At 41.4% G+C, this 13,330-nt stretch overlaps 1 protein-coding gene across 3 annotated transcripts in view; it reads left to right on the forward strand.

Moving 5' to 3' along the window:
• The window catches only part of DOCK4 (dedicator of cytokinesis 4), a 471,517-nt gene that overhangs the window by 438,071 nt on the left and 20,116 nt on the right, over positions 1-13,330 (forward strand). For all 3 annotated transcript variants that reach the window (XM_043463173.1, XM_043463171.1, XM_043463172.1), the window contains 3 exons: positions 463-629; positions 4,099-4,185; positions 13,042-13,218. In XM_043463173.1, the coding sequence (XP_043319108.1) occupies positions 463-629; positions 4,099-4,185; positions 13,042-13,218 (431 nt within the window). The remainder of the gene's footprint in view (positions 1-462; positions 630-4,098; positions 4,186-13,041; positions 13,219-13,330) is intronic.

The raw sequence follows: 13,330 nt of genomic DNA on the forward strand, positions 1-13,330 counted from the left end.
GAACATATGAGTTACTCTCAGTACTGTTTGCTGTCTTTGGTTGCATAGGTATTTATACATTATTTTTCAAACAAACACATTTTAAAAGAACCATACATGCACTAAAGATCAGAGCCTCATAAACAAGGGTTAAAATGAATACAATCCTTAGTACCTAGGATCCAAGCCATTCAAACCCACCCCCACCCCCAAAAAAATCTATGATAAATGAATTTACAGGACATAGAAATTTCAAACTGATACTTTGTCAGAATGACCAATGTGAAGCTATTTTAAGGCTTATAGTTTGAGAAGTGATTTGCTATAAACTGAGTTCTTGGTACCTTCTTGGCAGTTTTGACTTTACCCCAATAGAAACACTCAATTGTTCGCCATCCTTTTCTTTCTGCCATAGCTCAGGTCGAGCCAGACGCCCCAGAGAGTCTGCCAAATCAGGTTCCCTCCTTGACTCTTGAATCCTAGATTTGCAGATATATGCCGTGACTCCCATCCCAGAAAGCCAGGAGGTCCTTCAGAGAGAAGGTGTCCCAGACAACATCAAAAGTTTCTATAAAGTGAATCACATCTGGAAATTCCGCTACGACAGACCGTTTCACAAAGGCACGAAAGATAAAGAGAATGAATTCAAGGTACTGAGCAATTCTTGTGACACATGGTTTCCTCAAATAGACTGAGAGCTTTTTTTATCAAGATGCTTGTTAAATATTTACTCAAGATACAGTCAGGTGATAAAACCAGAAGGTGGTCTAATTATTCTTAAACTTTACCGTGTATCAGGGTGACAGGGGGTGTTTTCTAACCAAGCAGATTTCTTGGCCTGAAAATTCTGACTCGTTGGGTCACAGAGGAGGCCCCGAAGTTTATGATGATTCTAATGGCAGTGGTCCTCTGTCCAGTTTTTGAGATCTCAGGGTTCAGCTCAGTCCTCCATTCGTTCATGTTGAAGTAACTGTGGGAACCTCGGGTATTTAATCTCAGATATAGGAGACTGCCACGAGTAAAGGATACTGAAGGAACAGGTGATTCTGAGATAGAACCACTGGGGAGGCTCCTGGCCCAGTGAGAGGGACTGTGCTGTCTTTTGCTGCTTTTTCTTAATAGAATGATGTGTAACTCAGACTTCCGAGAGGACCAACCATAGATTCTTGCATAGGTTGAGTTTTCCATCCTCAGTTCTGATAAGCCTTGCTAGTTCTCTCTCAGCCAGAAAGGGCAAGGTTTCTCACAGCCCTACTGGGGGAAAGGGATGAAATTGTTCCACATATAAATTATAATCTGCCCTTTCCTTGATAACAGTGACAAAGTGAGATCATACAGATCCCCAGTATCTCCCCCCAAGCAAAAAAATGTAAAATGAACCTAGGATCCTGGGTGACTTGGCTTAGCTTCTTTCATCACAGTGAAGTGAAAGTCGCTCAGCATGTCTGACTCTTTGCTACCCCATGGACTATACAGTCCATGGAATTCTCCAGGCCAGAATACTAGAGTGGGTAGTCTTTCCCTTTTCCAGGGGATCTTCCCAACCCAGGGATTGAACCCAGGTCTCCAGCATTGCGGGCAGATTCTTTACCAGCTGAGCCACCAGGAAAACCCAATAATACTGGAGTGGGTAGCCTATCCCTTCTCCAGAGGATCTTCCCGACTACGAAATCAAACCAGGGTCTCCTGCATTGCAGGTGGATTCTTTACCAAGTGAGCTATCAGGGAAGCTAGAAAATGTTCTTCTAACACTATCAGCTGTGATTGTCTGATGTGAACTCGCCTGTCACTCCTGCCCAAGTTTCGGTCCCTGGTACTCCTCACAGTAACTCCAGAATTGCTCACAAGCAAGTGATCAGAGGGAAAGCTGGATAGTTTTGCAGTGTTATGATGAGACCGAGCAAAGCACAGTCCTTTGGGCAAGGACGTTGATGGGTTAAACATCAAGGCCAGGAAACCACTGGAAAAATAACGCTACGATGTTACTGAAAAGATCCATGACCATGTTCTAATCCCTCTGGATAATTTTTCTTTCTGCCTTCCAAAACTGATTAAAGATCATTAGTGTATAATATAGTTTTCACTGCAAGTTTCCAGTAGGTAAAAAGGCCAAGGTCCCCCAGAATCAGGCAGGTGACTTGCTCAGAATGGCATTCTCACTACCCCAGACCCTGCACTGGAATGTCCATCTTCTGATGCCTCTCCATTGCTTTTTCTGCTGCACCACATTTCCTTTTGGCCATCACTTTAAATATTTATCAATGGTGTAGCAGCCCTCCTTAAAAAAAATAATAAATCTGGCTGCTTTTTCTTGTGCTCACAGCCCTCAGCATCTGGCTCCAAGCTGCCCTTCCGGAAGCCTCGTCTCTGCCGCAGCCCACTCACCCACTCTCAGCTCTGGCAGCGCGGAGCTCTCCCTCCATCTCCTGCCTGCCGTGCCCTTTCACAAGCCGCGTGCGTCTCTGCTTCCTGCTGCCTGCACCGCTTCCCCCGCTCCCCGCCTGGCAAACTCCTACTCACTCTTCAAAATTCCGCTCACGTGTCACTCCTCAGTGAGGCGGCCCTCCTCCCACAGGACGCCTGGTGCGCTGCCCCCTCCTGGCTTCCCAGCACCTGGGCTCTTCCTCTCTCTTCTCCCTGAGCCCTTCTGTTTTTTTAAATCTGTGCTGGGTCTTCCTTCCCACTCAGGCTTTTCTCTAATTGCAGCAAACGGGGGCTCGGGCTTCTCATTGTGGTGGCTTCTCTTGTTGCAGAGCACACTCTAGGGCATGTGGGCTCAGTAGATGCGGTTCCCCAGCTCTAGAACACAGGCTCAGTAGTTGTTGCACATGTGATTAGTTGCTCCTCATCATGTGGCATCTTCCCAGATCAGAGATCAAACCTGTGTCTCCTGCATTGGCAGGCGGATTCTTTTCCCCTGAGATGCCAGGGAAGCCCCCTGAGCCCTTCTTGATCTGCTTTGCCCCTCATCAGCAGCAGAGTGCTCTGGCCTCCTGTCACAGGGCTGCTGCCATATTCATCTCACTAGATCTTGGCTGGCACAAAGAAATCCTTCCATTTGTTGTTGTTGTTGAATAAATGGCAGTGTTTCAGAAACCCTGTCAGGTTTACTACATGTGAGAATACACTTTGTTTAACCAGGAAACATGAGGCGGAAATGCAGAAGCCTGTGGACAAGAGAGAGACCCGTTGTCAACAGCAGCTCTTACCAAAGGCACCTGTGATTGCATGTGTCATGGGGGTGCTCATCCTGGCCAGAGGGAGGCCCCGCTCTAAGTACGGATCTTCCTGGATCATGGCAGCGCAGATGGCCCAGTAGCTGGAGCCGTGGGGCAGTCAGGCGTTCTCGTGCGGGGGTCCTGGGGCTGCAGTCCAGGTGATGAGGATGTTGCTTTGAGCAGGTCACATGCCTCTCGGGCTTCCCTGGCAGCTCAGCTGGTTAAGAATCTGCCTGTAATGCAGGAGACCCTGGTTCAATTCCTGGGTCGGGAAGATCCCCTGGAGAAGGAATAGGCTACCCACTCCAGTATTCTTGCCTGGAGAATCCCCGTGGACAGAGGTGCCTGGTGGGCTACAGCCCATGGGGTCACAAAGAGTCAGACACGACTAAGCACAGCACAGCACACATGGCTTTTGGGGGGCCAGTGTCTTTCATCTTTAATACAGAAAGATTAGGCTATGAGATTCCTAAAGCCCATTCCTTCTTGAGGATTCTGTTATTCTAATCTCATGACGATTAGCTCATACTATATCCCATTCCAAGTAAAAATGGCTAGACCCCCTTGAGGAGTTGAGAAACTTTAAATTAGAAGTTTAGAGAAAAAGGAAAGAATGTGATGACCTGTTTTTACATTTTTAAGGTTACTGTGTGAAGCAGATCATGTATTCTGCACAAAAAAAAAAGTTTCAGATTATATACAATGAAATTAACGTAAGCTTCAGCATGTCTTACTGAGATAGCTTCCTGAGTGCAAAGAGATTGCTGAAGCACTGGAATGAATACTAAAGAAAAGCTGACAAAGACTGAGAACTTGGTAAAATTGAATGGCAAACATTAGTCATTGCTCAGTAACTGGAAAGAAGGTAACTTGGGGACTTAATTTGTTTTGTATTTCATAGAGTCTCTGGGTGGAAAGAACATCACTATACTTGGTGCAGAGTTTACCTGGAATTTCCCGCTGGTTTGAAGTGGAGAAGCGTGAAGTGGTAAGGATCAGAGCTTATTCTCAAGTATTGAATACTTGCTCAGCACAGTTGTTCACCTGGAGTCAGGCCATGTATTCACTGCTTCTGCTTTGGACTCCAAGTCCCTGGAAACACTCATAGTAAGCTAGTGAATGTTTGTGATGTTGACTGCTATGATGAAAGCTGGAAGGGGACCCATTGGCCTAGCCCAGCCAGTCTGAGTGATCCCTCCAAAATAGCTCTGACTGCAGTATGTCAACACCTCAGGCCCTTGAGTTAGAGAAACTGGAATTCCAGCTCCCCTAACCACTCTAGCTATGAGACCTTCACTGTTTATCTTCAGTGGAAGAAAGTTATCTACATTATCTTATTTAATCACCATGTCAAAGCTACAAGGTATGTATGCATTTTTGTTTTGTTATTTGCATTTCTTTATTTTTAGATTTCACATGTAAGTGATAAAAGTGTTTATCTTTCTTTGACTTATTTCACTAAGTATAATACCCTCTAGGTTCATCTACATTGTTACAAATTTAATTCTTTTCTATGGCTGAGTAATATACCATTGTGTGTATGTGTATGTATATATATGCAATTATATACATCACCTCTATCTTCTCTATCCATTCATCTGTGGATGGACACTTGGGTTGTTTGCATATCTTGGCTGTTGTACACAATGCTGCTATGAACACTGAGGTGCGTGTATCTTTTTGAATTAGTATTTTCTTTCTTTTTTTTTTTTTTTTTTGCTGTATAGCCAGGAATAGGATTGCTGGATTATATGGTAATTCTGTTTTTAGTTTTTGAGGAACTTCCATCATATTTTCTAAGGTGAACCAATTTACATTCCCACCAACAGTGTGCTGTGGTTCTCATTTCTCCATGTCCAAGGTACATATTCTTACCCCTCTTTTCATAAGTTTTGACAAGAGGTTAAAACCTTTGCCACAGATCCCGTAGCAAGATACTGAAAGGGGATAAACTCAAACCCAGATTTTTCTGACTCCAAAGCCAGGTATGTTTATTTCTTCTAGCCGTATAAGCAGTGTGAGGCCAGTGTCAAGCCCAGCACAGTATCTGACACACAGTAGGTCCGTGCGGTGACAGTTCACAGGAGAAGGATGCCGCTGCGCTGTTGTCGCTGAGCTCCGGTGGAGCAATCAGCGGGTGTCACTGAGAATGTGGGAATCACAGCAACCAAAGAGCAGTCCAGTTCATTCAGTCACTCAGTCGTGTCTGACACTTTGCAACCCCATGGACTACAGCACGCCAGGCCTCCCTGTCCATCACCAACTCCCAGAGTTTACTCAGACTCATGTCCATTGAGTCGGTGATGCCATCCAACCATCTCATCCTGTCTTCCCCTTCTCCTCCTGCTTTCAATCTTTCCCAGCATCAGGGTCTTTTCTAACGAGTCAGTTCTTCACATCAGATGGCCAAACTATTGGAGTTTCAGCTTCAACATCAGTCCTTCCAATGAATATTCAGGACTGATTTCCTTTAGGAGGGACTGGTTGGATCTCCTTGCAGAACTGAAGAACCTTCGGTTGTAAAACATGCCCCCTGCTGTGGGAAGGGAGAGAGCGTTTGTGGAAGGCAGCCATGGAGTGAGAACCCCTCCCGAGCAGTTATCAAGGCCCCAGCCCCTTGCTGTCAGTCACAGACCTATGCCCCCAAGAAGCCCCCCTCCCACCCTTGGCATATCCATTATGTCAGGGGCCAGCCCTTTGCCACAGTCCTGATAGAAAAATGTGCCAGTCGTGAAAATGTAATGTAGCCCCTTCCTTTCTTAGGTAACAAGCTTCTCTGTCAATGAATCCGTAAGAGCAGATCCCACCCAAATTGTCTTCCAAGAATGGCTTGTCCTACCTGCAGTCTCTCTAAGCATCAAAACCACCCTCAGCTTATTCTGTTCAATCACGCTAGGGATTTAATGGCATTTTCATTTTGCAAGGCTAAAAAATTCATACAGCTCTCTTCACAAACTGCACTCCAGCCAGCAGATTACACCAGTGTGGGTGTGTTCTTGTCAAGTCTGATTCAAGGGTCCACAGAGTTGGCTGCTTCCATGGTGGACCCCGTGGCCTCCTGTGGAAGAGGCTGCTGAGTTCAGTGCTCAGAAAGTCTTTAATGTTTTGCTTCCTGCTGAATGGCATGGGCCCAAACCACAGGAATGTTCTTAGTCATCCTTGCTGCATTAATGATTCCGAGAGCCTTGTCAGCTACTTACTACCCAGAGCAGTAAATTCTGTGAAGTCTCACCAGTGTGCCTAACCTTAGAAATATTATACACACACACACAGCCTGCTAATAAAAAGCAGCATGCTGATGGTGATTAAGGGAGAGTTACTAAACACAGCCTTTCAAATAGCAGCGGCCTACTTTATTAGAATATGCAATCTTACACTGTCAAGCAGAACAAATCCAACTGGGCTGTTTTGTTCCCTGAACACAGCCCACTTGTGACAACCTCGTGTCCTTCTCTTATCCCCGCTGCCTGGCATATCCCCATCTTCTGTTAGTGTTGTTGGTTTCCTGCTTCAATTGCCAGTGTAGAAGGTCCTCATGATTGGGGCACTCAAGACATATGTGCCGCACTGAATTGAAATTCCTTTTGGACCTTACCAATCTCTAAAAGATTCTGAGTACCAAAAGATGTTTTCATAAGTTTGGCTCCAAAATTCAGTTGTGAATATACCTAACCCAATCTAAGACCATTTATGATCTTTATCTCACTTAGTAGGACTACTCATATACTTTACTACAGAAAATATTAACACATTTGATTAAAGGAAACTTCTTCAGACCCTGCCTGAGGATGGTGTAATATACTATAGGTGCCCTATGTTACCTTTCTGAAGAACTCAGAAAAATTCTGAGTTCTGATACATCTGGCAGCAAAGATTTCAGATGAGATAATGGGCCTTTATTCTCTAAATCATAACCCCAGAACATTATTGAACATATTATCCCATTGTTTCAAAGATGATAAGCCTCTTTGAACTACTGTTTCCTCAGTAATTGTTTTTAAAACAAAATATTTTTGATTAAAAATAAGCTTATTTAAAACATCTTAAACATCGTGAAAAAGCTATAAAATAGAATGTACAGATAATGATATTTTTAAGCCTTACAGATAGTGACAGTATTCTCATGTGCCGTGTGCTATGCTAAGCCACTTCAGTCGTATCTGACTCTTTGTGATCCTGTATGCTATAGCCTGCAGGCTCTCCTGTCCATGGGATTCTCCAGGCAAGAATACTGGAATAGGGTGCCACACTCTCCTCCAGGGGATCTTCCCGACCCAGGGATCGAACTTGCATCTCCTGTGACTCCGGCACTGACAGGAGGGTTCTTTACCACCGGTGCCACCTGGGAAGCCCCAATATTATCACGTGTGTGCTTCGTCGCTCAGTTGTATCTGACTGTGACCTCACGGACTGTGGCCCTCCAGGCTCCTCTGTCCTTGGGATTTTTCAAGAATACGGGAATGGGTTGTCATTTTCCTCCACCAAGGGATCTTCCCCACTGGGGATTAAACACACCTCCTGTGTCTCCTTCACTGCAGATGGAGTCTTTACCCCCTGAGAATATTATCACACTTCGCATCAGATCCATCAGAAAGTTGTGTGGCTCCAGGTACTTTCAAAATTACCCAGCACCTGAGCCCTGCTCATCTCCCTTCTGATGGCGCCATCTAGTGCCTGATTTCTTTTTAACATTTAATTTATTTTAATTGGAGGCTAATTACTTTAGGGTATTGTGGTGGTTTTTGCCATACATCTAGTGCCTGATTTTGAAGCAGTCTCCTAAGAGGTCACCTGCTTCTGCCTTTCTTCCCTCCCCCTGCTGCAGACACCTCTGTACACAGTAGCCAGTCTCCTTTTTAAAACTAAAGTTATGTCATATAAAAATAGAGAAAAGATGTAATAAACTTAGTTACCCATTATTTTACTTCAGTTATCAAAAAGGCCGACTTTGTGTCATCTACACCTCCCTCCATTCCCTTCTACACTGGATTATTTGGAAGTCAGTCCTAGACACTATGCAAGAATATTTCAGTCTGTATATTTATCAGAAGCGTACACACAATACCATTATTGTGTTTACGTTTTCCATCTAAAAATTTTAACAGTAATTCCTTGATCACAAAATATCCAGTTTATTCACAATTATCTAATTCTTCATTTTATAGGTTTTTGTTTGCTTTTGTCATCTATTGTTTGAACCTGGACCCAGATAAGGGCCACACATTCACATTGGTAGAAATACCTCCTAGATCTCATTTGATCTTTAGGTTCCCCCAAATTATTTTTTCCTTGCAGCTTTTTTGTTGAAGAAATCAGGTTGTTTATACTGAAGTGTTTCCTTGAGTCTGGATTTTGCAGGCTATGAATCAGTGAGGTCATTTAGTGTGTTTCTTTGCTCCTATATTTTTTGGTAAATTGATAGCTATATCTAAAAGCTTGATAAAATGTTTTTTTGTCTTTTATTTTTTGCAAGACTACTTCTCAGGTGGTGTTATATGCTGTGGTTGGCAAGTAGCGCTGATCATTGCCCCTGTCCAGGAATCTATTAGAGGTTACAAAAGGGTGATATTTCATCGTTCTTTCTTCATTTATTGATTAGAATACTTCTATAGAGAAACATCCCTTCATCGACAATCTGATTACCCTAAGGTATAGGAAAGGAAGTCTAATACTTTTTTCTTTCCTTTGAGTTACCAATTTTAAAAATAATAATTTGGTTTCCTAACACCCTATAAGGGCTTCCCAGGTGGCACCAGTGGTTAAGAACCTGCCTGTCAGTTCAGAGGGCATAAGAAATGTGGATTCAATCCCTGGATCAGGAAGATCCCCTGGAGGAGGGCATGGCAACGCGCTCCAGTATTCTTGCCTGGAGAATCCCGTGGACGGAAGAGCCTGGTGGGCTACAGTCCATAGGGTCATAGAGAGTCGGACATGACTGAAGTGACTTAGCACCCACAACACCCTATAAATGTGACCAGAGAGGGTTTTATTTTGTTAGTTTTGTTTAGCATCATGGATTTAAACATATTTGTTTTGTTTCAATTGCAATTATTACAATTGCAATTATTACTCATTACTTTTCACATTATTACTCATTACTTTTCACATTGTTCCATTTTGCCCATTGAAAGCATTTTCAGGTTGGCTCCTCAGTCCTTTTGACAGTATCCAAGTTGTCTTTGTCACTGAGCTAATACACAGGCCAGTTGTCAAATCAAGCACAGGAATCAGCATCAAACTTTACCAACAACTTTTAGGCAGTCAAGAGGCTGGGATGAAGCAGAGAGATATCTGAGACCTCAAGTTTTGTCCTCCACATCCTTCTTTCCCGTATCACTAATAATTCAGATCTGGAGGCAGAGTCTCTAAGGGAAGTTCACAGAGTTCCTCGTACAGAGGGCACATTTGAATCATAAAATTTAAATTGTGAATCATTCCAATTTATACTCCAGAGAGTTGTCAGACTTCTCTGGAACATTCCCTAGTGAAGCATGCCTGAGGGACTCTGGGTTTATTTACTGTAAGCAATCTTGTAGCTGGGGACTTCCTGCTAAGAGCATTCCATAGATACCATCTCTTCCTCTTAGCAGTTAATCTATATTGTAGCTTTAATTGACAAGAAGATAAGACCTCAGTCACCTGCTTTCTTTCCTGTTCCCCAAGGACATCCCTCCAGTAAGGAGAGTGAATTGCCAGCAGGCCAGCTGCTTTAATGAAGCCTTCCTTGCTCTCTGGGTAGTCCAGACTCACTTGTGCAATCTTGCCCCAGACCTGAAAGCAACCATGCCTCCTGTGACTCCTGATTCTTTTCAGTGGTGGATAGTAATTAAAGATCACAATCTGGGACCAATGGAAAATAATTTATTGATAAACATTTCTACACATTATTCTTTATGCACTTCTTTGACCATCTCCTTAGAATAATTTCACCAACATATAATCAGTAATATTGACTCATGGATCAGCAATGGCATGTATTAATTTATGCCCTGTCTGGAGGAGGTAACTGTTCTTGGGAATAACCATTTTCCCAGCATTCTCTTCAACACAGGGTGCTGTATATTATTTTAAAATTTCCAGATATTAGGCCAAAAATGGTCACAGTAGGGTTGGCTTTTTTTGGCATTTGTTGAGTGCTAATGAACATGGTATGTTTTCATTAACTCAGTTTTGGTGAATGCACTGATTATATTCTTTGTATAGTTTTCATCAGTATTTGAGATATATTGATAATTCATCTGAAATATATGTTGGAAATATTTTCCTAGGTTGTTATTTGTCTTTTGTCTGTATTTACTATATTTTATTTTGCTTACTTGTAAAATTTCTTCATATTACTAACATTTAAAGGGTAAGCATAAATTTTTTAAAAATTGTGATCAAAATCACATACAAGTCACCATAATAACCATTTTTAAATGTATAATACAATGGTATTAACTATATGCACATTGTTGTGCAATATCCATTGAATAGCAATTTCCCTTTTCCCCCATCCCCCAGCACCTGGCAACCGCTGTTCTGCTTTCTGGTTCCAAGAGGTTTTGCTGACTTTTTAACTTTCAGTTCATCAGAACTCTCAGACTTCTTCTTTGTGAGTTAACTCTTGTGATCTCAAAACAAAAGCTTAATGTCATAAATAAATAAAACCCTGTTTACCACCACTCAGGTAAAGAAACAGCATACTGGCAATAGCACCCTACTGGCCTCTTGTGCCTCATTTTTCAGTTGCTACTCCCTCCCTTATCATAACTTTTATGGTACCCATTCTCTTGCTTTGTTTATTACCTATATATATCTCTTTAAACAAGTCAGTTTAGTTTACGTGGTTTTAAACTTTATACAGGCATATCCTGGAGATGGTGCAAGTTCAGTTTCAGACTACCACAATAAAGCAAGTCACACGGATTAGTTGATGTCCCAGTGAATATAAAAGTGATGTTCACATTATACTATAGTGTATTAAGTATGTGATAACATTGTCTAAAAAAACAATGTATATACCTTCAAGAATATGAAAATACTTTATTCCTAAAAAATGCCACATCAGTTATAATAGTAACATCGAAGACCACTGATCACAGTTCACCATGACAAATGTAGTAATGAAAAAGCGTAAAATATTGTGAGAATTACCAGTGTGATACAGAACATGCAGTGAGCAAATGCTGTTGAAAAAAATGATTCCAATAGACTTACTCGATGGAGGGTGTCAATTTAGGAAAAACATAGTATCTGTGAAGTGCAGTAAAGCAAAGTACAATAAAAAGAGGTACACCTGTGCAATAATGTAATTCTGTATATATTCTAGTGTAACTGCATCTGTCAGTATGATTTACAATATTAGTCCATGTTATTACATGTGACTTGTTTTCATTGCTGTATTCCATTGTATACTACCATATGTTTATGCATTCTTTTCTTGATGGATGTACAGATTTTGGAGATGAGTATGAATATTTTGTACATGTTTCCTAGTACACATGTATACAGATCTTCTACTCCACTTCTCCTCAGATATATGCCTAGGAGTAGAATTACTGGCTCACACAATATATAGATATCTTCATCTTTAATAAATAATCCCAAAGTGATTGAACCAATTTGAACATTCAACAGCAGGAATTAAGAGATTCAGTTCCTCACATTCTCACTTCATTTGCTACTGTTATACTTATTTTGCCATTCTGGTAAGTGCTTAATAGTATATCAGTGTGGTATTATTTTTCACTTCTTAGATCAAAAATGCAGTTTTGACACTTTTCATATGTCTACTGGTCATTTCGGTTTCTTCCTTCATAAAATGGCTATGTTTTTTGTCCATGTTTAAGTGGGCTGTTTGCCTTTCTCTTAATGGCTTATAAGAGTTCTTTATATATTCTGGACATAGACTGATGATTTTTACGTTACAAATACCTTCTCCTACTTTCTGGTTTATCTGTCCTCTTGTATAATGTCTTTTGATAAATGTACATTCTGAATTCTGACATAGTCAAATCATTCTAGTACTTTTCAGTGTTGGTTTAAGATGATTCAGGTGACCTTTAAAAACTATTTCCTTAACCAATAATAATTTCCCTTCCTTAATAATCCTTAAGCTTAGATTATTATACAGATGAGAGCTTGGCAGACCTTCTCTTCAAAGAGTATGTCAATGTCAGTAACGGTCACAATGCTGTACATTTGAAGAGCAGTTTCATCATTTTCACAATGAGTCTCCCATTAAAACTCAGAGTGGAAAAGTCATTATGATTCTATTTGGCTCTCCTGGAACAAATAGATCCTGCAGCATATCTGATTATCTTATTTTCTATAACTCAAAACTGTGTGCCATCCTGTGCCACCTTATGGTGCTGTTATATACGCATATGGGGTCCATGTGGGCATATGTCCCATCTTCCCAACTGGGCTGAAATCTCCTTGACATCAGAGGATCTGTAAATGCATTTTGTTATCTCCTGTGGTACTTCGCATTAAGTATCTAGAAAGATGCTAAGAATATGCAGGGTCCTTGAACACCTAGCCTTCAAAAGAAAAGAAAAAATAAATTGTAAAATACATAGGCTTGAATTTTGTTTCAAGAATTAAATTGTTTTAGTGCTAATATATAATCAGTGATTGTTGATTATTCGAACCACATTTCAGCCAGTGAACATAATCACCTTCTCTTCCCAGGCCTTACAAACAGCTAATTTGTCTTCTATATCCTTGTCTGTTCTATACTGATGGCCCCTGGTAGAGATATTGAGGGGAGCACAGATAATTCAGAATGTGGATAATCTACTTTGTCTTTCTTCTTGAATGTCACAAAATCCAATATATATTTATGCTCATTTGTTCTCAGGTAGAAATGAGTCCTCTGGAAAATGCCATTGAAGTGCTGGAGAATAAGAATCAGCAGCTGAAGACTCTGATTGGTCAGTGTCAGACAAGACAGATGCAGAATATTAATCCCCTAACCATGTGCCTGAATGGAGTTATAGACGCTGCGGTTAATGGTGGAGTTTCCAGGTATCAAGAGGTAAGGATTTGTATTGTTATGTGAAAGTTTTCATATGTGATTTCTTAAGGTTTCAGAAGTCTTTTTTCAAGATAGGCCCATACATCAGCCTGCTGACATAGGGCCACAATCA

This window comes from Cervus canadensis, chromosome 3 (assembly GCF_019320065.1).
Source record: "Cervus canadensis isolate Bull #8, Minnesota chromosome 3, ASM1932006v1, whole genome shotgun sequence".
Classification (NCBI taxonomy): domain Eukaryota; kingdom Metazoa; phylum Chordata; class Mammalia; order Artiodactyla; family Cervidae; genus Cervus; species Cervus canadensis.